At 39.9% G+C, this 25,507-nt stretch overlaps 1 protein-coding gene across 1 annotated transcript in view; it reads right to left on the bottom strand.

Annotated features, from left to right (window-relative positions):
* The window catches only part of TPH2 (tryptophan hydroxylase 2), an 88,813-nt gene extending 76,859 nt beyond the window's left edge, over positions 1-11,954 (bottom strand). Inside the window, 5 exon segments of the mRNA XM_088025641.1 lie at positions 1,530-1,597; positions 6,275-6,375; positions 6,486-6,669; positions 9,200-9,352; positions 11,850-11,954. Coding sequence (XP_087881767.1) covers positions 1,530-1,597; positions 6,275-6,375; positions 6,486-6,669; positions 9,200-9,352; positions 11,850-11,954 — 611 coding nt within the window.
* Positions 11,955-25,507: the final 13,553 nt, after the last annotated feature.

Here is a 25,507-nt window from a genome sequence, read left to right as displayed (position 1 = left end):
GAGTCCCCATGGTCAATGCCCCTTGAAAGTGGCTGACTCAGATATACCAGTTCTGTTAGTGTCACCACAATATCACCTTGCCTTGTCCTGTTTCTGGGCTGTTTCAAGAAGAAATAAGTAACATTTGAGATAGTTCCTTGATCACTATGCTATCAAAATTCTTTATAGATACACACACATACATATTTTTTTACGTAGGTATAATACATATACCATCTATGCATAAAAGACATACTTATCCATCTCTTCTACTAAAGAAAAAGGCTCTGCCAAGCACTGAACTTTTATCATGTCGTGGGCAGGTGATACCCTAAAGGCCAGTCCTGCTCACACCCCTTCTAAGGACTCATGTAGGACCTGATTCCCCAGGGACAGTCTGTGAAGCAAGGGGAGCCAAGCTGAAGGCTCATAATCAATTATCAGACCCTGATGTGAAAAACTGAGCCCAGCCCATCAGGGTCCTCTCTTGGTAATTTGACTGTGAAACAGTGGGAGATGGTGTTCGTGAGTGATGGTGCTGAGGGTGGGAAGGAGGCATGGGCCAGGACGAGCCTTGTGCACATTGACATTGTTGGGGGGGGGCGGTGGAGAAAGCCACAGGAGACTAAAGGCAGTCAAGAAGCTGCCTGGAACAGAGGAAAACAAAAATGGAGTAGACACGTGTGGAAAAGCACGTGCCAAGTGGTCCTGGGTTTTAGGATCATAAACATGGTGGAGAAAGAACGAAGGATGCCTGGGGCTTAGGAGGAAGAAGGAAAGAGCGCCAAAGCATGAAAGGAAGTTAGAAATGAGCACACAACTGACTCAGTCAAAGGTGTGATGTGGAATCCTTTGACTTGGCTTTAAGCCCTTGTGTGTCATATTCTTTAAAAAAAAAGAGAGAGAGGGAGGGAAGAGAAAAAAGCAAAGGATGATACTCTCTGCAGTCAACACATTACATTACGGCCGGTAATCCTATCACACGCCATGCACGAGGCACCGTGCTAACCCCAGTCCTGAGGTTCTCCAACTTCATCCCAGCCGGGATCTGGGATTAGGTATGAAACTCTCCCATAAGCCCTCCAGTTTACAGAAATTTCCCTTTCCATGTAGAGCAAACATTTATTTTCTATTAAGGCTGCTTACATGAACCCTTGCACCATTCCTGCTGACTCTTCTATTTTCACCAGGGAAGCTGGACATTGAAGGGGGTTACTGACCAGTCAAATCAAAAGTACAATTCAAACACATTTTCCGGACCCTGCAGCATATATACAAAAATGGCCCCATGCCTTGGCAGAGCAGCAAACACAACGGTGAAAATGGAGTGCTTGGCATGTGGCCTGTGGGTCTCATTATTTTACAATTACACCTGGATGTGAAACATCAGTGTTGGCATTTAAACCCCACCAGGTCGGTGAGGGTTTAAAATGGTTCGTGTCTGCCTTCTGCAAAAGTTAAAGTGAAGACAAGGCGGGTCTGTTTAACACAGCAGGTTTCCCCTAATTAGCCGGCCACAAGTCGCAGAAAAGAGTTACACAGGTACTTACTATTTGTAACCCATGGCCACATCCACAAAATACTTTCTTCTCTGTCGATAGACATTGTCCTTAAATCCCTTAAACAGAAAAGAGATTAAGTTATTTAACAGAGTGCCAAAAAATCCGCCGCAGCAGGCCTGAAAGAAAATCACCGTGGTGTTTATTGAATGTTGGAGTCAAATGTGAATTTTATCCTTGGATGACCATCTTGATGGCACAGGCAGAAGCGAACTGGCCTTACAGTAAAACCTCATTATATTTGGGTTGTACTAATTTGGGATGCATGGGAATTCAGGCTAAAGTGAATGGCATCTTTGGTTTTCAAGTATCATTTACACGTAATTGATGTTAATCACGAGTTAATCTTATCCTGTTCATTAAAACAGGTCCCTTTAACATGGTTATTTAGTAAGTTAACCTAAATGTAATTGCTTTGGGTAAATAGCCAATAAATGCACATTTGTTAAAAATTCTATCATTCAGGATAATCGTTGAATCCCCCAAATTAGCATGGATTAAAGAGGTTTTGCTGTTTTTTATGAGAATAGCCACATAATGCAAAATCGATTATAAGGGATTCATGCACACGATAGCACATGAGCTCCATTCCGCTCTGAGTTCCCCTTGATTCTATTTAGTCTTTAGGAACTGCAAGACATCTGTCCGTCATCATGCACTTGGGAAGTTAAACATCCTGACTGTCACTGTTCTGTCAGGTGGAATACTCCTGAGAGGAACTTCCCGGTTTACTCAAGAATCTCTGCTCTTGTCAACAGACCTTCCACTTTCCTTTCCTTCAGGTACTTTCAATCAATTCTTTCTGGGCTGGTTTCTTCAAACTGCTGGAAACCCAGAAGGAATTGTTTCCATTTAACTTCTTATGTCTGCAGCCCTGCGAGCTCGAAGGGTAACCAGGAAGCATTGGAGAATGGAGGCTGGGCGGGACAGGCCGCTGGGATCATGGGCTCTGAGAGGAGAGCTGAGACAGGCCCCCGGAAGCCCAGATTACCTCGGCTACGGCTTGCACGCTTCTGCAAAAGTGGGCTGTTCAAGGAGGCACCTCAAACACAGAGAAAATCACTCTGTTCTCTTGTATGGTTGAAGGAGAACTGGCCTTGAGGACCGTCTGCTGGGCTGAGATAAAGAACTTCCACTGCTAACAGCCTTTCTCTCTAAGAGCATTATTGTTAGTGGGAGACAGAGAGAGAGTACCCTGAGATCACCCAGACACCCCGAAGAAATGAAGTATGCCTGCCAGAGAAGCTAACCTTTCTTTCCTCTGTTATGAATTGGGAGTTTTCAAACTGGTGTTCACAGGCAGGCTTACGAGGCCTTAAAATATGTACACACAAAATGCTGTGACCAAGCTACCGCATTCCCAAATGTGTCTGTGACCTAAAGAAGGTCTCCTGCTCTAGAGGAGAAAGTAGGAGCTTCAAGTCACTAGGAATACTGGGCCGCCTAGGAGAGCAAAACGGGAGTTCCAAGCACCTTTATTACTCAGAAGGAAAGCAGGCCATGACAAAAGGCAAAGAGTCATATGAAAAGCACAGCACCTGTTCCCCAATTCCTGCCAAACCAGACATCACCCTACAAGCATCGTTATCGGCTGGGCTTCCTGAAGATTCTTGACTGTCTCTCCTTGGCAAACACCTGCACCTTTTCCAGGCATGCAGGAGAGTGATTTACGCAACATGCCTCATTAGCCTAGTATGGCAGTGATTATGCAAATATCATTGGCAATCCAGAGCTGCCAGGATTGAACTGTGGACTAGCAAAATAAAACAGGGACGCTGGCTACACCAGTGATCACAGAGACAGAGCATTCTTTGGCCATCTATTCTGAACTGAAGGCAGGGATAAAGTTACCAGATAACACAGAGGACACCCATGCAATAGTTGGGGCATACTTATACTAAGAAATGATTCCTTGTTTACCTGAAATTCAAATTTAATTGGGCATCCTATATATGTATTTACTAAATCTGGCAACCCTAATCCCCAGAGAGTGTCTGTCCCACACCCATCCTTCCTCTCTCAATTTAAATCAAGGGGAACTGAAGAGCCACCCAGCACCCTAAAGTGCTCAGCCAAGTACGAGTTGGCACTCAAGTAGCTATCCCAAATAGTTCGACCCTGGTGAAATATTAGAATCCCTTGGGGAGCTTTAAAGAATACTCTGAACCTAGACACATTCCCTGAGGTTATGATCTAAGCACTCTGGGGTGAGATCCCGGCCTCAGTATTTTTTTTTTTAATTCCCCATAGATTATTTGAATGGAAAGCTAATGTTGAGAATCACTGAGCTAGAACATTAGTTTTCAAACACTAGAGCTCATCAGAATCTCCTGTGAATCCTTTTAAATGCAGATTGCAGGGTCCATCCTGAAAGTTCTGATTCAGTGGGCTTCAGATGAGCCCCAAGGAACTGCATTTTTAATAAGCACTTTATGGCTGGGCCTTGAACCACCCTTTGAGAGACCCTCCCAGTCTGGATCCTTGCTACTCAAACTGTAGCGGACCTCCAGCGTAAGCCTCAACTGGGAGCTCACTAGACACGCAGAACCTCACTTTGCACTTTGAAAAGATCTTCCAGGTGGTTTGTCCGGCAAAGTTTGGGAGACACTGACCTAGATAGATGTTTAACCCTTTCTAGGGAGGCTCGGCAACCTGACTCTCCCATTCCAGCTCCTTCCGAGCCACCTTAGTACAGGGCACCATCCTGACACAGTAATCCCTGTCTCAGAACTGGGAGTATTCCCAGGCACCAAAGGTCCTTCGACCACTTTTTCCATGCTCACCAAATAATAACTTACAAAAAACATCAACTTACCAATACCAGATTTTGCATAACGAACATTTGGTGTGCTTATAAAAGAAATACATGTGGTAAAAAAAAAAAAAAATGATGAGAGAGGTCGGAGATAGCTAAGTACTTGCAATTATTTCAACTGGCTGCACAGAAAATAAGAGACGTCCTAAGGTGGGTATAATTAGGAGTAATGGAACAGAATTAAACACAGGAAAGTTTACACTGAGTATCGGAATCAATTTCTTCACAAGGTCATTGGTTCCTGTGGTTGTTACACTAACAAAGCTGACCCCCTTTCTCCGGGTTGAGTAATTGAAGAACTAGACTAAGGGGAGCATTTGGAAATAGGAGGTTTGCAAGAAATCCTTTACTATCCAGGCATTGATCTGAATGATTTAATACAGCATTTCCATTCCTGGGATTAGGCATTTACTCTTGCCAAAATGCTTTCCAGTTGTTTTATTAACTAGGCTTTTCCAATGCCCCTTGGAGGTCAATAAGGATTTTATCTCCACTTTTTACATAAAGAATTTGAGGCACAGAGGTAGAGGGACTCGCCCAAGGTCATCCTGCAAGTTAACAGCTGGTATCTGGAAAGTCCTATTACTGTTAATCTCTTAAATCAGGCTTCTTTGTGAAGTCTGACTCCTCTGAAAGTAGCGGAGGGGGGTGGGGGCAAGGGGAAGGCGGGAGATAACAAACGGATGATTCTTAAAGGCACTTTAAGTGTTCAGGAGCCCTATATGTGACTTACTGTGAATTATTCTGAAGTTTTGGATTGGCAAATGTAACACACTGTGTCTCTGAGTAAATTAAGCTTCTTGAAAATAATGCAAATGAATTAGGTCTGTTTGACCATTTGCTTGAATGGTACGTTATGAATTGGTCTGAATTGGTATATTATACCAAATGACTAATTTGACCGAAACTTTCCCTCTAATTAAAGATGTTGTAGGATCCTCTCTAGCAGTGATTCTCAAACTTTATGTTGTTAAAACAAACTCCCAGGTAATGCTAATGCAGCCAAGCCTGGGACCACACTTGGAGAACCACTGCATAGGTTAATAGTCACACGTCAGATTTCTAGATTTCCTCCATTTAAATAAAAGGAATACCTCAGACCACAAAGCCCTTCTATAAGCCTGGCTGATCTGCTTGGGTTTTACCCTTTTATCTGCCCATTTGTAGAAAGGGTCACGGGGGGGAAAAAGTGCTTGTAACAAATGAGCATATTGCTTACTTCTCCCAGACTCTTAGCTGTACTTCATTCTGACCATAAAGAAGTTCCAAGTCTCTTGTGTTAAATAAAAACTGATGTAAAGGGGGAGGAAGGAAATAATGGGAAATGCTTACCTACATATCATATTTCTTTAAAGGTAGTTGTTTTTATTGGAATAGAAGAGAGATAGTGGTAAATAGATTCAGGGTAGATGTGGGAAAAGATGTGTTTTCCATCACAACCTTATTCTAAAACTCTCTGCCTTTCCATTGAGACTGAAGTCCACCGCATTACTCTACTCCTAACTACCTCCAGTCAAGGAAAATAGCAAGGAGAATTTTATTCTCTTACTGAGGCCCATAATGCCTAGTCCTCCCTCGTTTCTCAAAGGGGTGATCAATTTCAGTTCATCGTTTTTCCACGGGTCACCATCTGCAAGTATATTTCACACTGTCTAATGCTACAGAAATATTCTCCAAGGTTTAGAATCTCCTTCCCTATACAACCCTTTTAAGAACAAATGTTACGTGGAAATGCCATCTTTCTAATCTGCTTCCAGGCAACGCATATGTACAGGGAAGATTTATCATTGGGAAGCCGGCTCTCAGAGATGGGGAATAAATAATAAATTGCTCCACAATAAAGCACACAACATGGCACGCTGCCTGGCACATGCGTGGAGCTGGACCAGCATGTATGGAATGGATTAGACTGGACACTTACTGGGTGGTCGGCATCAAGCTCAGAACCATACATGAGAACTCTGTGAGAACATTTGTCTAACTCAGAGATCTTCCGGGGGAACCAGGGCACATCCTCTAGTTCTGTTGAAAACACAGTGCGGGTTCAAAAATATTAGCTCACAGATTGTATTTTCCTTTTTGCAACATTTGTCAGATTGCTAAGTCACCCGACAAGGAAAAGCTGGCCTTGCCTTCTTCCTCCGTCCAAATGTTCTCCGGCGGATTCAGCGTCACAATTGTAGTTTGAAATTTCAGCAACTGAATGAGTTCATTGAATTCGATTTTGCCACACTCGCAGTCCACAAAGATTTCAACCTCTGAACTTCTTCGCCGGGATTTCCTAGACTCAATATGAACCATGTTGACGTGTTTTTCCTGTGGAAATATGAGCAACATCTCTAAATTATCTTCACGGCACAATAAAAGGGACGCCAAGGGCTATTCTTGTTCAACTCTTAAGAACAGGTGCCAAGTGCCCACAAAGGAGAAAGACAGTCTCCTTCCTCTTTGATTGACTAAAACATGGGAATGTTTTCAACCAGTGCTTCTGTTAATTGGACTAGAAACTGTATGTAGGTTTTCCTGTCTCTTTTTTTAAAAAAAGAAGGGGGTATATAAAAGCATATAAAGGGCCCTATAAAATGTATTATAATTATGAATATCATCATTTCCCTGCACAGTCCGCATCCCATTGGGGGTGTGCATTGCTAGTTGGGGGCAAGGGGAAATTAGCTTATCACATCATCGTATCATCCCCAAATTTATATTTTTATTTTCATATGTTTCCAAAACCATAGCTAAAACTCAACCCCCTGATTTAATAGTGGTATAAGGTTTCCACTATACATTAAATTAAAGTTTAAAAATAATCTTTGAAAAAACACGTAAATAGTACAAATGGCAAGCAAGTGAGGCAGACACTGGGCAGGTGGCTGGGAATCACAAGCCAAAGAAAAGGAAGAAAAGCAGCCAAGAAAGTACCTCTACAGGCAAAAACAAAAACAAAACAACAAAACAACAACCAAAAAACACACCTCAGTGGGACCATTCATTAACTGTTCTGTTTCAGCAACCTCCAGACTAGCTTCATGCAAGGATGCATTGTTGCAACCATCACCCCACCAGGGATTTCAGGGGTAAAAGTCTCCTTACAATAAGGTATTCAAGGAGGGGAGCAGCAATTTAATATTTAAACATTAGGTTTAAACTTGCCCAGTGAGGCATTTTCCTTTCCGCTGAGTTAACTGAAGACTAAGTTCTCATCTCCACCCTAGCCTACCCCTGAATAAGCCCATACCTCCCCATCACACCTGCTGATATCCTGTGATTATCAATTCACATTCCTAATACAATCCTGGCTGGCCTCGGAATTTTCAGCACAGGAGTAGGAGAGGTAGTTACCAGTGCAGAGTAACATCAAATCAAACAGCATCCTCCTCTGTATAAAGAAACTAGTCCTGTGACTGGGAAACTAGATGCTCTAGTCTTGTTTTTATTAATCTTTACAGTCACACCGTATTTTCTAAATTGGCTGATAATAAAGGTAAGACTAATATTAAGGTCAAGAGTCTTCACACACATTGTGTCACTTAGGACATTTAATGCCCATTGCTTGAAGCAGAGTAGATATTTTTAGACAAGGGAACTGAGGTACAGATGGGTTAAGTGGTTTAGCTAAGACCCCATGACTAGCTGATGGCCAAGTGAAAACTTCGGGGCCTCTAACTCCTTCTCCAGGGATTCTGGCCTGCCTTGGGGCACTGCGTGGAGACAGCACTGGATGATATAATTATGTGTAAAATATTTCCCCAGATTTCCATTACCACTGTTTATGGTGTCTGATCCTTTCTTCCAGGTCAAGAGAGAACAGGGAAATATTTGCCAAATCAGGCTGCTAATTCCCCCTCTCTGGTCATCAAAGAGACCTCACAATAGAGGCCTCATATCTGTACATTTTACAAGGCACTTTCACTCATATTACTGCATCACAACTACCTTGTTAGGTAGGAATTATGATCGCTATTTTACGAGTAAAGAAATGGAAGCTAGGAAGCAGTTAGTGGTTAGCCAAGCCAGGAGAACACAGGTCTGACTCCTCTGACTGCAATTCCCATCATCTTTCCACTGTACCAGCAGCCCCAGGCACCACGCAGAGCTAGGCTCCTTATCTTACAGCTCAAATCAGCAGCCAGCGCTCCCCAAACAAAATGCATTTGTAAGGGACAATGCTTGCTGAAGGGTAAGGTGGCTATCAGGTCTGCCCTGGCCAGAGGGGAATAGTTTTTCTGGTGTTCTCGAACCTCACCCTCAACCAGGCTCTTTCTTGAGGGTTCAAGCCACCAAACTGGACCTGGAAAAATGGCTACTACATTTCTATAAAATAAAGAGAGAGCTAGCCCTGGCTTCAATAGGAGAGTGACTCATCTCCCCAAAAAACATGTTAAGCTCATGCAAAAACGAGGCTCAAGGGAATTTACCAAATGCCTCTACTCATGCATCTCGTTTGATGCAATAAAGGTGCTCCCAGGACATGTGCACAATTCAGATGTTAACAAATCAAATCAGGCTGCAGTCTCTTGATATTTAAAGATACCCTCTTTGGCTCCTTTTGCCAAACAAAAGGGGGTGAGGCTCACATTTTTTAATTACTGACTTTCTTATCTGGCGATAGTCTGAGGAATTACTAGTAGATTCACTTGGAATTAATAAAACGTAGTTGACACAAATCTGCTTATTACATCACTCGGCAGACAAACTTTACTTATAAAGCTTCATGAAATCTGGTTTCTTTGAACCTTTGAACACATTACCCAGAAATGGACTCAGTAACGTTTCACAGCAGAGGACGGGTTTGTCATTGGGCACACAGTCACTTTTAAGGTTAGGTAATGATGTTTACATTCACCTGGAAGAGGTTCAACACTTTTACCAATCCGCCAACTTCATTTTTCAGTGAGAATACAACAGCTGTTTTGCCGCCTTCAGGACTGGTTTCACTTCTGCTGTTTCCCTTGCTGCTTTTTTTATCATCCTTTTTGCCAGAGTTAGCTTTACTTAACTTCAAGAAGGTAGAAACACACACACATAAACATTGGTTAGGATCCCAGAGTTCTCATAACTAGATTTTTGGTCAGATATTCCATTCATATGCTAGAAGCCTCAGCAATCATATAAACTCAAAGAGAAGTTGCCACATCACTCATAACTTTTGATCATAAATACCAGTCTAATTTACTCTGGGACACTATTTTCCAGTGCTCTAAGATAGCCAGGGGTTGAAATTAAAGGGGGATCAGATTTGCTTCACCTTATTTAATGGCAACAAAAATCTGACCATCATAAAGTATAAAGTCTCATATATGACACTTCCTGCTTTACTTTCTAGGTTTATTTTACAGCATGAAATTTGGTCTGTTAGCCTAGTTGCATAATATGGAAACTATATTAATAACTAACATAACAAAAATAAGACCAAACATATATTTCACAACAATAATTTTAGTTTCCATTTAATCTTAAAAACAAAATATTCATTTCATTCTGAAATATGTCAGGACGTGCCCTAAAATTGACAACCTCACTTTCTGCGATTAGAACTACATTGTCTGTGTGAATCTATCTGCAGAAGTTCAACACAGGGGAGCATATTCAATTAAGGCCATCTATGTCAGCAGAGGATTCCTGAAAAGTGGCTGTTAAAATCCAGCCACAAATAAAAGAAAAAAGAAGGAAGGGAGGAAGGGAAAGAGGAAGGAAGGAAGGAAGAAAACAAGGAAGGAAGGAAACAAGGAAGGAAGGAAACAAGGAAGGAAGGAAGGAAAAGAGAGAAAGAGAAAAAAAACTAGCTAATCATTAGAAGCAAAGAGTAAAATCTGAGAAACTGTAAAGGATTAACCCTTCATTAGCTACTCAAGTTATTATAATACAGAACTAAGTGATGACTCTTAGTCCTATTGGTTAAAGACAAAAACAGCAGATTTCAGAAACTTGGATCCCACTGTCCGAAATACCAAATAAAAAAGCTAGAAACTTTCAGTTAAAAGACAAAGTGAAGTTAGGGTGTACTTTTTTGTGTTCTTTATATGCAAACGAAGACTTGGGCAAACAGACGTTTCTCCCTGGCTAATAGTAGTACAGTGCAGTCGGACCGGTCTATCACTTCCTCAGGAAACTGAGAAAAGTACATGTGATACGGAACCCGGTGAATAGGAACTTGCCACTGCCTTCCTCTGATTTCCCCACTGCCTTTCTTTTCACATGTGTCACATTTTCCCATTGCCTCACTCACTAGATTTTTATATCATAGAAATGAATATTTGATTAGTTATGACTTGAAGGAGAGAAGTATATGCAGACATTGGCATTTGACAGTATGTTTAGTCAGTAAAAGCTCAAATGTCCCCGCACTCTCAACATCTGCCCTCTTCCCACCACATAACACACAGCTCTTAGATATTTACGTAGGCTTTTTTATATGAAAGGGTCATACATTAACCATAACTCTGAGTTCTTTGTTTTCCTTCTAGCAGTTCATTATGACTTCAAAATTCCTCAATGTAATATCTCATCCAAATATTCATGATGTTTGGATGTAAAAAAAAATCTATTTGCATTTCTGGTCTCATTTCTGCAAACTGATTTAAATGGTTCTACAAAACTTGCCCTGATTACTTTTCAACATTTTAGCAGTAATAATACACGAGTACAATATAACCTTCTGGCACATGTTTGGAGCTATGATATTAAAACAGAATTTTCTATGATACAGACTGAACTGTAATTGTTTGATAAACTCTGTTACAGCAATGAAATAGCATTTAATATTTTTAATGACTAGGAATCTGAATACTTTTTTTTGTTCACTGTTTTTTTTATTAAATCCCATCACTATGACCTCAAATTAGGATCTAAAATCCTGCAAAATGTTAACTTTTTTTCCTGTTAATATTTAAATACAAAAACTGCCTTAAGTACTGAAATAAGTGGCACATTGCTTTCATTTTGTCAATTAAAATGAAAAGTGAGGAAAGCAGGAAAACTTTTGAAAGGAACCGATCCTTATTTTATCCCAATAATCAACACTTCTAGGCAAGAATGAAAATCTTACTTCTGTGTTTAAAGAACAAGCTTTGTAGATGGGAAGGGGTATAGGAGACAAAATCATCTTGCGGGAACCACAGAAATCTATTTAACTTCTTCTCCCTGTCCCTACTCATAATAAGTGGCCTTTCAAAATCCTACACCCTTTTTTTGGTTGTAGATATAAGACATTGGTTCATACAACCTCTCGCTCTTGGTGGGTAGGAACTGTTTTACTTTCTACTTATAAACTTTGAGGAAAGGAAGTTTAGAACATAGGGATCGGGACACCCACTTTACTTTACGGAGAGAGAAGGAAGACTGAAGGCAGACAGGAGGGAGGTAGGGTATTCGGATGCTAGAGGAACGAGTTGAGGTGTGTGTGCTTACTCTGCATCAGGTGTCCACATGGCAAGACTAAGACCATCGCTACCCTAGAAAGCACTCCTCTAGAGTGCCAGCCACTCAGTACTCACTGTTAAGCTGCCAAGGAGCTGCTGCTCTTCGGGCAACGCTGAATCCAGAGAAAACCCTCTCCTTGCCCAGTATTTGCTGGAAAACATCATCATTGCCGGCTGCATGGATCCCGATGTAATTTTCTTTCTCTGCAGCAGGGGGGACTAAAGGGGCGCTAGCAGGGCTGGTGGAGACCGAGAGAGGAAGGGGTGTAGGAATAGCAGCCCTCTCCAGGCTCTGTCCAGAACCCTGGTGCTGAAGAAAGAGCAACGAGAATCGTCCTCTCCCCAGGCTCCTTTATATGAGTGACTGGGGACTGATGGAAAGCTGATTAGAAAGAAACTCATTTCTGGCTGCTGATGGCCACGATCAGATTACAGACCTGAAGCCTGGGGTTATCTGTGCTTCTGGTGCAGTCTGTTTCATAGGTCGAATTGACGTTTGGGCGTGGGTGGTGGAGAACAATACATAATGGGGTGTTACATGTAAAAGAAAACATATGTTCCCTGATATTAGCTCATCTCTCAGACCTGCTCCTGGCAAGCTAACCTCAGCCTTTAGGTGACTATGAGTTCAAAGGGTTTGTGCTTTCTTCCCAAAGGAGGAAAATTAGAAAGATCAGCATTGCTGAATCCTTAAGCCATTTTGTTTTGTGTTAATAAGTTTTCTGCTCTGTGTTATGATTGTATGTGTGTGGTGACTTCATAAAAAGCACTGCTTCCCAATCCTGTGATGCCGCTCTGTGGTGATGTTCAGGCAACAGTATTGTAAAGGAAATGTAAGGCTTTGATTTAGCCTTACATAATATAGATATAGTTGAGACACTAACCCTAGAATCTTCCTCACTATGTGGGAAGGAAAAGGAAACTAAATGTCTATATACCATTCTTTTGATGCTATTGATGGTTACTGAATTTTTCCTCTCCACTTGTAACTAGATCAAACCCAAAAATTTGAAATGCATAGATCAATTGAAGTCTTTACTATTCAAACCTTTAGTAAGTGATAAAATTCACCATGTCACAGGAAAATATTGCCAGTCTCCTAAAGGATGGAAGACTCTTGACAAATGTGTGTGAATGGCTGCAAAACTAAACAAAACCTGGGGCTGACACTGCTTCTCTGTACAGAAAACAAGATGAAAAATTTTCAAAACCAAAATGGATGACTTAATGTTAACCAGATATTGTTCCTGGAATCTTGGAGGACATAATTATTACTTGACTTAATTTTGGAAGTATTACTTGGCACGAATTTCCTCTAAAAGTCAGCTCTGATGAACTAATAGGAAGGTGAAGGGTTTTTTTTTTTTAAGGTTTTATTTTTTAAGTAATCTCTAGATCCAACCTGGGGCTCGAACTTACATCTCCAAGATCAAGAGTCACATGCTATATGGACTGAGCCAGGCAGTTGCCTCCAGAAAGGTGAAGTTTAAATACATTGATTGAGGTTTAGAATATAGGATTTTAAGATTGTCAACACTGTACTCAGACATTTAGTAAAATCATGCTACTTCTTTCTATTAAAAAAATAAATACATACATTGAGGTAATTATAATAACAACTAATATTACTGAGTGCTTAGTATTTGCCAATCTCTATTCTAAGAAAATTTTGTGATCAATCACAAAAACGTGATTGATCATCACAACAACACTTGCAAGGCAGTAACTATTATTTTCATTTTATATAAAGGCACAAAGAATTTAGGTAACTTGCCAAAGGATTTATGCAATTAAAGAGGCAGGATTTAAATTCAGGCAGTCTGGCTCCAAACTCCATGCTCTCAGCTATTACATTCTACAGTCTCTTAAGTATTCCAAACAAGGAAACATAAGTAGGCTCAAGAGACCACACACAGATCATTTCAGCTAGAATAGGGCTTAGGATGATGTGTAATTCAACAAAACTTTGTTAAGTGGTCATTTTGTGTTAGGCATTGAAACTGAGTCTTGGCAATGCAAAGATGAATGAGATACAGTGCCTCCCCTCAAGGAAATCACAGACAAGCTGCAAGAAGCATACATGCAAATCAACAAGTGAAACAAAATATACTGACTTATCTACAGAAGACATTAGAAGCACAAGAGACAGGGTGCTCAATGCTACCTTACGAGAGTTAGGAGAGGCTTCTAGGAGGCATTGCCTGAGCTGAATATTTAAAAGTGAGTTTGTTCTGGGTATTTACTCTAGAGAAATGAGCTTATATTTTTAAAAAAAACCTGTACACAGGTTCATAAGGTCAAATACTGGAAACAGCCCAAATGTCCTTCAGTGGGTGAATGGATACACAAACTGTGGGCCATTCACAAAATGGGATACTACTTAGCAATAAAAAGGAATCAACTATTAATATACACAACCTAAATGAATCTCAAAGGCATTATGCCAAGTGAAAGAAGCCAGGCTTAAAAGGTCATGCACATTTATAGGACATTCTCAAAAAGATAAAACAAGGGCGCCTGGGTGGCTCAGTCGTTAAGCGTCTGCCTTCGGCTCAGGTCATGATCCCAGGGTCCTGGGATCGAGCCCCGCATCGGGCTCCCTGCTCCGTGGGAAGTCTGCTTCTCCCTCTCCCACTCTCCCTGCTTGTGTTCCCTTTCTGGCTGTGTCTCTCTGTCAAATAAATAAATAAAATCTTTAAAAAAAAGATAAAACAATAGTGATGGAGAACTGATTAGTGGCTGCCAGGGTTTATGGGTGGGGGAGGGTGTGACTCCAAAGGGATAGCAAGAGGGAGTTTGAAGGGTAATATTTTATATCCTGATTATGGTGGTGGTGGTTACACTAATCTATCCGTGTCAAAATTCACAGAACTGCACAACAAATTGATTTTACTATACACTAATTTAAAAACAAAATTTAAGGGGTGCCTGGGTGGCTCAGTTAGCTAAGCGTCTGTCTTCCGGCTCAGTCATGGTCCCAGGGTCCCAGGGTTCTGGGATCGAGCCCCACATTGGGCTCCCTCCTCGGTGGGAAGCCTGCTTCTCCCTCTCACCACCCCCCCCCACTCGTACTCTCTTGCTGTCTCTCTCTCTCAAATAAATAAAATCTCTTTAAAAATTAAATAAATAAAAATTTAAAAGCTTCCAAAAAAGTGTTTGTGTTTGTTTATCAAAATGGAAAGGGAGACCGAAAGAAGGTTATTCTAGGTAGAATATAAAAAAATATACAGAGAACTGTTGTTCAGCAATGCTGGAGTATGGGTTTGGGGCAAGTGCGCCCAGTGAGAGAGAAGGCTGGGGAGGAAAGCAGGGTCAAATCTTGTTAGACCTTGAATGGCATCCAGTGGGCTTTGTGCTTTATCACCTTACGCTGAGGGTGAAAGAGAACAATTGGAAGGGCATTATGCAAGTTGATAGTGTAACCTCACTGGTATTTTGGAAAAGCAGTAGCTTGGAGGAGGACTTCAAGACTGAAGGCATACACCACTTAGGACTCGAAATAGTGTAACCAGGAGATGATGACCTGGATTAAGGCAACAGCAGTAAGGATGCCCTGAAAAAAAGAGATATTAAGGGGTAAATCCATAGGACATCTCTACTTGGATGTGGGAGCAGGAAAAAAAAAAGTGCCAGAACAACTTCCAAGTTTCTGACTTGTGGGACTGGGTAAATGATAGGTGTCATACATTAAACTAGACCACGCATACATACTAGCAAGAAAATTCCTAAAAGTTAGATTTTATACAGATTGCATGTGAATGGCCAAGTGAAGATGTCCAATAAACACTTAGATATATGGGTTTTAATACAGAAATGAGACCTAAGCTGGATATAGAAGTTGAGGCATTGTCAAATAATTGAATTTATGTGACTATACCTTCCCTAATGGAGACTATGTTGTCTGAGAAGAGAGCCAAGAACAAAATCCTGACCAAATTTAAGAAGCAATTTAAAATAAGTCCAGGGCGCCTGGGTGGCTCAGTTGGTTAAGCGACTGCCTTCGGCTCAGATCATGATCCTGGAGTCCCGGGATCGGGTCCCGCATTGGGCTCCCTGCTCGGCAGGGAGTCTGCTTCTCCCTCTGACCCTCCCCACTCTCATGTGCTCTCTCTCTCAAATAAATAAATAAAATCTTTTAAAAAAATAAATAAAATAAAATAAGTCCAAAAAAGGAAAACAAGAAAGAAAAAAGTTCAGAGAGGTAGGAAAAGAAAAGCCAAGAGAAGGTAACTTTCCAGAAGACAAATATAAAATTTGAAAATAGGATAAAGACTGATTATTCAGAAATTTAAATGTCAGGATTTAAAAAATTGTATTTGAAGAGCAAGCATTTATCATTTTCGTATTGGGACTATAGCCTATTAAGTGATACCTTAGTAGGATTTAGTCTAGGCAAGACAACAAGTTAGAGGGAGGAAAAATGATAAAATCTTGAACTAGGTGGTGGCAGTTATGAATAGAAAAAGGAATGTCAAAATGAGAATCAACAAGGAGTTGGAAGCTCACTGAATATTACTCCAAAAAAAGAAGGCAAAGTCGTATATACAAAAAAAATTAAACTGTCAAGCTCCCACGGCATTTCCACTATTTCCAAAGAAGGAATAAGTTTTGGAATAAAAGAGGAATTTAAGGGACAGGGAATTTGAGTTGACTGCAGTACTATCAAGAGACTTTTTAAAAAAATTTTTTTGATTGATGCATTATTTTTTTTCTTTTTTAAATTTTATTATGTTACGTTAATCACCATACATTACATCATTAGTTTTTGATGTAGTGTTCCATGATTCAGTTTGCATATAACACCCAGTGCTCCATTCAATACGTGCCCTCTTGAATACCCATCACCAGGCTAACCCATCCCTCACCCCCCTCCCCTCTAGAACCCTCAGTTTGTTTCTCAGAGTCCATAGTCTCTCATGGTTTGTCTCCCCCTCCTATTCCCCCCCTTCATTCTTCCCCTCCTGCTATCTTCTTCTTCTTCTTCTTTTTTTTAACATATAATGTATTATTTGTTTCAGAGGTACAGATCTGTGATTCAACAGTCTTACACAATTCACAGCACTCACCATAGCACATACCCTCCCCAGTGTCTATCACCCAGCCACCGCATCCCTCCCACCCCCCCACCACTCCAGCAACCCTCAGTTTGTTTCCTGAGATTAAGAATTCCTCATATCAGTGAGATCATATGATACATGTCTTTCTCTGATTGAGCGAAATAAGCATTTTTTCTTTACTTTCAGCTATTGTGATAAGTGTGTCGTTTATTTCTTTTCTATGTATTTCCTTTTCAAATTTAATTTTATTTACATTCAATCAATTAACATATAACATATTATTAGTTTCAGAGGTAGAGTTCAGTGATTCATCTGTTATGTATAACACCCAGTGCTCATTACCTCATGTGCCCTCTTTAATGCCCACCACCCAATTACCCCATCCCCCCATCCCCCAATCAAGTGACTTTAAATAGCATACAATTATAAATGTGGGACTGGATTTGGGGAAATAGATTATAGCTGGGAATAGAAATTTTAAAGTAATTCAGTGACCGTTAGCTGACAAATCAAAAAATAAAGAGGAAAAAAAGACTGAAACCCTTGTACACTGTTGGGGAAAATGTAAACTGGTACAACAGCCATGGAAAGTACTATGGCAGTTCCTCAAAAAGGTGAAAACAGAATCACGATATAATCTAGCAATCCCACTCTGGATGGATATATATACATTTATTTACATATATATATATATATATATAAATCACCAAAGCAGGGTCTCAAAGAGATACTTGTATACCCATGTTCATAGTGGCATGATTCACAACAGCCAAAAGGTTGAAGCAATCCAAGGATCCATTGATGGATGAGTGGATAAGCAAAATTTGGTATACCCATACAATGGAATATTATTCAGCCTTAAAAAAGGAAATTCTGACACATGCTACAACATGGATGAAACTTGAGGATAAAATGCTAAGTGAAATAAGCCAGTCACAAAAAGACAAATACCATATGATTCCACTTATATGCGTTATCTTGAGTAATCAATCTCAAGTAAAATGGTAGTTACCAAGGGCTGAAGGTGAGAGACAATGGGGTACAGAGGGACAATGGGGTATAGACTTTCAGTTTTATAAGATAGAAAGTTCTGGAGATTGGTTGCACAACAATGTGTGTGTGTGTATATACACATTGAGATATATATATATATATATATCTCAACACTACTGAACCATACATTTAAAATTGGTTAAGATGGTAAATTTTATCTGTATTTTACAATTTAAAAAAAAATTAAGAATAAATAAATAAAAGCCAAGAGAACCCAGGAACTAAACCATGGAAGATGCTCACAATTAAAGGTAGAGGGAAAAGAGAAGTCATCAGGTGACAAGATGACTAAAGGAGGTGAAATATGAAGGCTTAGGAAAGAGATAAGAAAGACTTGTGGTCCATAGTTTCAAATACAATAGAGTATAGGAATGAAATGAGGACAAGAGGAAGACCATTAGATTTGGCTATGAAACTGTTGTTGGTGACCTTAAAGAGTGCAGTTTTAGCGAAAGAGAGAACATAAAACCCAGATTACAGGAGTTAAAAAGACTGGGTGCTGAAGTGCAGGCCACAGGTCTAGATCATCTATATAAGATACCAAAAGACTCTTCCTAAGGAAGATTGTAGATTTAACTACTTCTGCCCCTTCCAGAAATCCAACTGGAGCAATGGTATAAGATTTCCTTTCCTTTTTAAGGCACAAAAGAATAGCATAAAGTTGAGAAACAACAGCAACAGAAAATTCAAAGCTGAAAGGAGATGAAGAGTGATCAGACTTTGCAGACAGGAGAACGCTAAACTCTAAGCTTTCAAAGACTAAGAAACAACTCAGTTTATATTGTAGAATCCCCTAAAGGCTCAAACACCTCTAGAAATGGGAGTAAATGGAGGAGACCAACAAAAAGTGATTGGAAGTCTGTTTATGAAGTAGTTAATTTCAAAACTTAGCAAAGTTATAGTCATCAAATCAAAATGGTATAGGGAAAGCAAGAGGGACGTAAGTCCTGTAAAGTTACCGGTATGAGGCAAGAGTTAAAAGTTTCCATTCGCTTGGAGACAAATACCTCCTTCTGGGAAAGAGAACAAATGAGAGATAACAGCTGTTAGGGAGTAATAGTTGTCTGATCAAAATTAGAAGTAACAATTTAAACCCTGCTTGCACAAGTACTTTTATTTTCCAGGAGCCCTAAAGAACGTTGACCATGAAGAAAGGCATCCTGTGATTGTCTTGTGTCCACTAAAATGTAACGACTGCAAGATATTGACAGTGGGACTGAAGGACACTTCCCCACTCCCAGCCTCTCACCCTTTGGAAAACTGCCTTAAGCCTTGCACATTACCCCATTAGGGAGCAGGATTCCTCTTCTTGTTGCCTCCCTTGTATACAAGCTATCTCTAATAAACTCTGCCTGCTTTTTTCTCTTGAGTTCAGTGTTCATTTCTGTGACATTGAGACTCAAGAACCTGGTGCTGGGGATCTAGTAACAAAATCAGTGTGGTACTGTGAAAGAATAGACATATAGATAAATGAAATCAAATTTAGAGTCCGGAAATAAACTCTTACATTTATGGTCAATTGATTTTCAACCGAAGTGCCAAGACAATTCAATGGGGGAAAGAACAATCTTGTTAACAAATGTTTCTGCGAAAACTTTGGATATCCACATGAAAAACAATAAGTTGGACTCCTACCTTACATCACACACAAAAATTAACTCAAAATGGATCATAGATCTAAGTGTAAGAGCTAAAACTATAAAACCCTTAGAAGAAAATACTGGACTGTAACTTTAAAACCTTGGATTAGGCAATTGTTTCTCAAATATGATACCAAAAGCATAAGCAACCAAAGAAAAAATAGATAAGGTTTCATCAAAATGCAAGACTTTTTTTAAAAGATTTTATGTATTTTTATGTATTTGTTTTTTTATTTATGAGAGAGCGCGTGCACAAGAGCAGGCAAGGAGCAGAGGGAAGGGAGAGGGAGGGGGAAAGAATCTCAGGCAGACTCCACACCCAGCACAGAGCCCAGTAAAAGGCTCGGTTTCACCACCCTGAGATCACGACCTTAGCAGAAAACAAGAGTGGGATGCTCAACCCACTGAGCCACCCAGGTGCCCCAAAGTGAAAAATTTTGCTCTTCAAAGAACACCCTCAAGAAAATTAAGACACAGGGCGCCTGGGTGGCTCAGTCATTAAGCGTCTGCCTTCGGCTCAGGTCATGATCCCAGGGTTCTGGGATCGAGCCCCGCATCGGGCTCCCTGCTCCGCGGGAAGCCTGCTTCTCCCTCTCCCACTCCCCCTGCTCGTGTTCCTGCTCTCGCTGTGTCTCTCTGTCAAATAAATAAATAAAATCTTAAAAAAAAAAAGAAAAGAAAATTAAGACACACACAAAAAAATTGAAAGACAACCCACAGTTTGGGAGAAAATATTTGCAAATCAAGTATCTCACAGGAGACAGTATCCCAAATACATAAGAAACTCTTATAAATCAAAAATGAAAAAACAAATAAACCAATTTTTAAATGGGAAAAGGATTTGAATGGACATTTCTCCAAAGAATATATAGCCAATATGTACATGAAAAAAAATGTTCAGTATCATTATTCATTACAGAAATGCAAATCAAAAAGCATAATGAGACACAATTTCATAAACCACTAGGATGGCTAAAATATGCAAGTGTTAGAAATGGAAAAATTGGAGCCTTCATACATTGTTGATGGGATTGAAAAATGGTACAGCCGTTTTGGAAAAGTTTGGTAGTTTCTCAAAATGTTAAACATAAAGTTACTGTATGACCCAGCAATTTTACTCCTAAATATATGTACAATGGTGTAGTTGCTTTGGAAAAATGTTTGATAGCTCCTCCAAAAATTAAGCCTAAACTTACCATATGAGTCAACAATCCCACTCTTAGGTATACACCTAAGAAAAACGAAAATACATGTCCCCACAAAAACCTGTACACGATTATTCATAGCAACATTATCCATAATAGCCAAAAATGGGAACTCAAATTTCAACTGAGAAAAAGACCAAACAAAATATGGTATATCCATAAATGGCAATATAAAGGAATGAAGTACTGATATGTGTTACAACACAAACTTTGAAAACATAATGCTCAGTGAAGAAAAGCCAGTCACAAAAGACCACATATTTTATGATTCCATTTACATGCAATGTCTACAAGAGGCCAAAAGAGAGGGGAAAAAAGAGACAAAGAGAAACACAGAAAGGAGATTAGTGGTTGCTAAGGGCAGGAAGGAAGTGGGGGGAAGGTAGAAAGGACTATTAAGGGGTACAGAGTTTCTTTCAAGGTAATGAAATATTCTAAAATTACATACTGGTGATAGTTGCACAACTTTGGGAATATAGGAAAAAGCACTGGAGTGTATATTTTAAGAGGGTGAATTTTATAGCATATGAATTGTATTTTAGTTAAGCTTTTTCTTTTTTTCTCTTTAAATTTTTTATTGTTATGTTAATCACCATACATCATTAGTTTTTGATGTAGTGTTCCATGATTCATTGTTTGTGCATAATACCCTGTGCTCCACACAGAATATGCACTCTATAATACCCATCACCAGGCTAACCCATCCACCCACACCCCTCCCCTCTAGAAGCCTCAGTTTGTTTTTCAGAGTCCATCATCTCTCATGGTTGGTCTCCCCCTCCGATTTCCCCCCCTTCATTCTTCCCCTCCTACTATCTTTTTTTTTTCTTAACATACATTACATTATTTGTTTCAGAGGTACAGATCTGTGATTCAACAGTATTGCACAATTCACAGCGCTCACCATAGCACATACCCTCCCCAATGTCTATCACCCAGCCACCCCCTCCCTCCCACACCCCACTACTCCAGCAACCCTCAGTTTGTTTCCTGAGATTAAGAATTCCTCATATCAGTGAGGTCATATGGTACATGTCTTTCTCTGATTGACTTATTTCACTCAGCATAACACCCTCCAGTTCCATCCACGTCGTTGCAAATGGCAAGATCTCATTCCTTTTGATGGCTGCATAATATTCCATTGTGTATATATACCACCTCTTCTTTATCCATTCATCTGTCGATGGACATCTTGGCTCTTTCCACACTTTGGCTATTGTGGACATTGCTGCTATAAACATCGGGGTGCACGTACCCCTTCGGATCCCTACATTTGTGTCTTTGTGGTAAATACCCAGCAGTGCAATTGCTGGATTGTATGGTAGCTCTATTTTCAACTTTTTGAGGAAACTCCATACTGTTTTCCAGAGTGGTTGCACCAGCTTGCATTCCCACCAACAGTGTAGGAGGGTTCCCCTTTCTCCGCATCCCCGCCAACATCTGTCATTTCCTGCCTTGTTAATTTTAGCCATTCTGACTGGTGTGAGGTGGTAGCTCATTGAGGTTTTGATTTGGATTTCCCTGATGTCGAGAGATGTTGAACACTTTTTCATGTGTCTGTTGGCCATGTGGATGTCTTCTTTGGAAAATTGTTCTTGTCTTTGGCCCATTTCTTGATTGGATTATTTGTTCTTTGGGTGTTGAGTTCGATAAGTTCTTTATAGATTTTGGATACTAGCCCTTTATCTGATATGTCATTTGCAAATATTTCTCCCATTCTGTCGGTTGTCTTTTGGTTTTCTTGACTGTTTCTTTTGCTGTGCAAAAGCTTTTTATCTTGATGAAATCCCAATAGTTCATTTTTGCCCTTGCTTCCCTTGCCTTTGGCAATGTTTCTAGGAAGAAGTTGCTGTAGCTGAGGTTGACAAGGTTGCTGCCTATGTTCTCCTTCAGGATTTTGATGGACTCCTGTCTCACATTTAGGTCTTTCAACCATTTTGAGTCTATTTTTGTGTGTGGTGTAAGGAAATGGTCCAGTTTCATTCTTCTGCATGTGGCTGTCCAAGTTTCCCAACACCATTTGTTGAAGAGACTGTCTTTTTGCCATTGGACATTCTTCCCTGCTTTGTCAAAGATTAGTTGACCATAGAGTTGAGAGTCCATTTCTGGGCTCTCGATTCTGTTCCATTGATCTATGTGTCTGTTTTTGTGCCAGTACCATAATGTCTTGATGATGACAGCTTTGTATTAGAGATGGAAGTCCAGAATTGTGATGCCGCTAGCTTTGCTTTTCTTTTTCAACATTCCTCTGGCTATTCGGGGTCTTTTCTGGTTCCATACAAATTTTAGGATTATTTGTTCCATTTCTTTGAAAAAAGTGGATGGTATTTTGATGGGGATTGCATTGAATGTGTAGATTGCTCTAGGTAGCATTGACATCTTCACAATGTCTGTTCTTCCAATCCATGAGCATGGAACGTTTTTCCATTTCTTTGTGTCTTCCTCAATTTCTTTCATGAGTATTTTAGAATTTTCTGAGTACAGATCCTTTGCCTCTTTGGTTAGATTTATTCCTAGGTATCTTATGGTTTTGGGTGCAATTGTAAATGGGATCAACTCCTTAATTTGTCTCTCTTCTTTCTTGTTGTTGGTGTATAGGAATGCCACTGACTTCTGTGCATTGATTTTATATCCTGCCACTTTACTGAATTCCTGTATGAGTTCTAGCAGTTTTGGGGTGGAGTCTTTTGGGTTTTCCACATAAAGTATCATATCATCTGCAAAGAGTGAGAGTTTGACTTCCTCCTTGCCGATTTGGATGCCTTTAATTTCTTTTTGTTGTCTGATTGCTGTGGCTAGGACTTCTAATACTATATTGAATAGCAGTGGTGATAGTGGACATCCCTGCCGTGTTCCTGACCTTATCATTGAGAATGATATTCACTGTAGGTTTTTCATAGATGGCTTTTATGATATCGAAGTATGTAACCTCTATCCCTATACTCTGAAAAGTTTTGATCAAGAAAGGATGCTGTACTTTGTCAAATGCTTTTTCTGCATCTATTGAGAGAATCATATGATCCTTGTTTTTTCTTTTGTTAATATATTGTATCACATTGATTGATTTGCAGATGTTGAACCAACCTTGCAGCCCATGGACAAATCCCACTTGGTCATGGTGAATAATCCTTTTAAAGTACTGTTGGATCCTATTGGCTAGTATTTTGGTGAGAATTTTTGCATCCATGTTCATCAAGGATATTGGTCTGTAATTCTTTTTGATGGGGTCTTTGGTTTGGGGGTCAAGGTAATGGTGGCCTCATAAAATGAGTTTGGAAGTTTTCCTTCCATTTCTATTTTTTGGAACAGTTTCAGGAGAATAGGTATTAATTCTTCTTTAAATGTTTGGTAGAATTCCCCTTGGGAAGCCATCTGGCCCTGGGTTTTTGTTTGTTGGGAGATTTTTGATGACTGCTTCAATTTCCTTAGTGGTTATAGGTCTGTTCAGGTTTTCTGTTTCTTCCTGGTTCAGTTTTGGTAGTTGATACATCTCTAGGAATGCATCCATTTCTTCCCGGTTATCTAATTTGCTGGCATATCGTTGCTCATAATATGTTCTGATAACTGTTTGTATTTCTTTGGTATTGGTTGTGATCTCTCCTCTTTCATTCATGATTTTGTTGATTTGGATCATTTCTCTTTTCTTTTTGATCAGTCTGGCCAGGGGTTTATCAATCTTGTTAATTCTTTCAAAGAACCAGCTCCTAGTTTCGTTGATCTGTTCTGCTGTTCTTTTGGTTTCTATTTCATTGATTTTTGCTCTGACCTTTATTATTTCTCTTCTTCTGCTGGGTTTAGGCTTTATTTGCTGTTTTTTCTCTAGCTCCTTTAGGTGTAGGGCTAGGTTGTGTATTTGAGACCTTTCCTGTTTCTTGAGAAAGGCTTGTATTGCTATATACTTTCCTCTCAGGACTGCCTTTGCTGCATCCCAAAGATTTTGAACATTTGTGTTTTCATTTTCATTGGTTTCCATGAATTTTTTTAATTCTTCTTTAATTTGCTGGTTGACCCATTCATTCTTTAGTAGGACGCTCTTCAGCCTCCATGTATTTGAGTTCTTTCTGACTTTCCTCTTGTGATTGAGTTCTAGTTTCAAAGCATTGTGGTCTAAAAATACGGAGGGAATGATCCCAATCTTTTGGTACCGGTTGAGACCTTATTTGTGACCGAGCATGTGATCTATTCTGGAGGATGTTCCATGGGCACTAGAGAAGAATGTGTATTCCATTGCTTTGGGATGGAATGTTCTGAATATGTCTGTGAAGTCCATTTGGTCCCGTGTGTCATTTAAAGTCTTTATTTCCTTGTTGATCTTCTGCTTAGATGATCTGTCCATTTCAGTGAGGGAGGTGTTAAAGTCCCCCACTATTATTGTATTGTTGTTAATGTGTTTCTTTGCTTTTGTTATTAACTGACGTATATAATTGGCTGCTCCCATGTTAGGGGCATAGATATTTACAATTGTTAGATCTTCTTGTTGGATAGACCCTTTAAGGAGGATATAGTGTCCTTCCTCATCTCTTATTACAGTCTTTGGTTTAAAATCTAATTTGATATAAGGATTGCCACCCCAGCTTTCTTTTGGTGTCCGTTAGCATGGTAAATGGTTTTCCACCCCCTCACTTTCAATGTGGGGTGTCTTTGGGTCTAAAATGGGTCTCTTGCAGACAGCATATCGATGGGTCTTGTTTTTTAATCCAATCTGATAGCCCGTGTCTTTTGATTGGGGCATTTAGCCCATTTACATTCAGGGTAACTATTGAAAGATATGAATTTAG

The sequence above is a fragment of the Eumetopias jubatus genome, unplaced genomic scaffold (assembly GCF_037043125.1).
Source record: "Eumetopias jubatus isolate StellerSeaLion01/CBP00866 unplaced genomic scaffold, mEumJub1_p1.0 scaffold_8, whole genome shotgun sequence".
Taxonomy (NCBI): Eukaryota; Metazoa; Chordata; class Mammalia; order Carnivora; family Otariidae; genus Eumetopias; species Eumetopias jubatus.
This window is presented reverse-complemented; position numbering and strand designations above follow the sequence as displayed.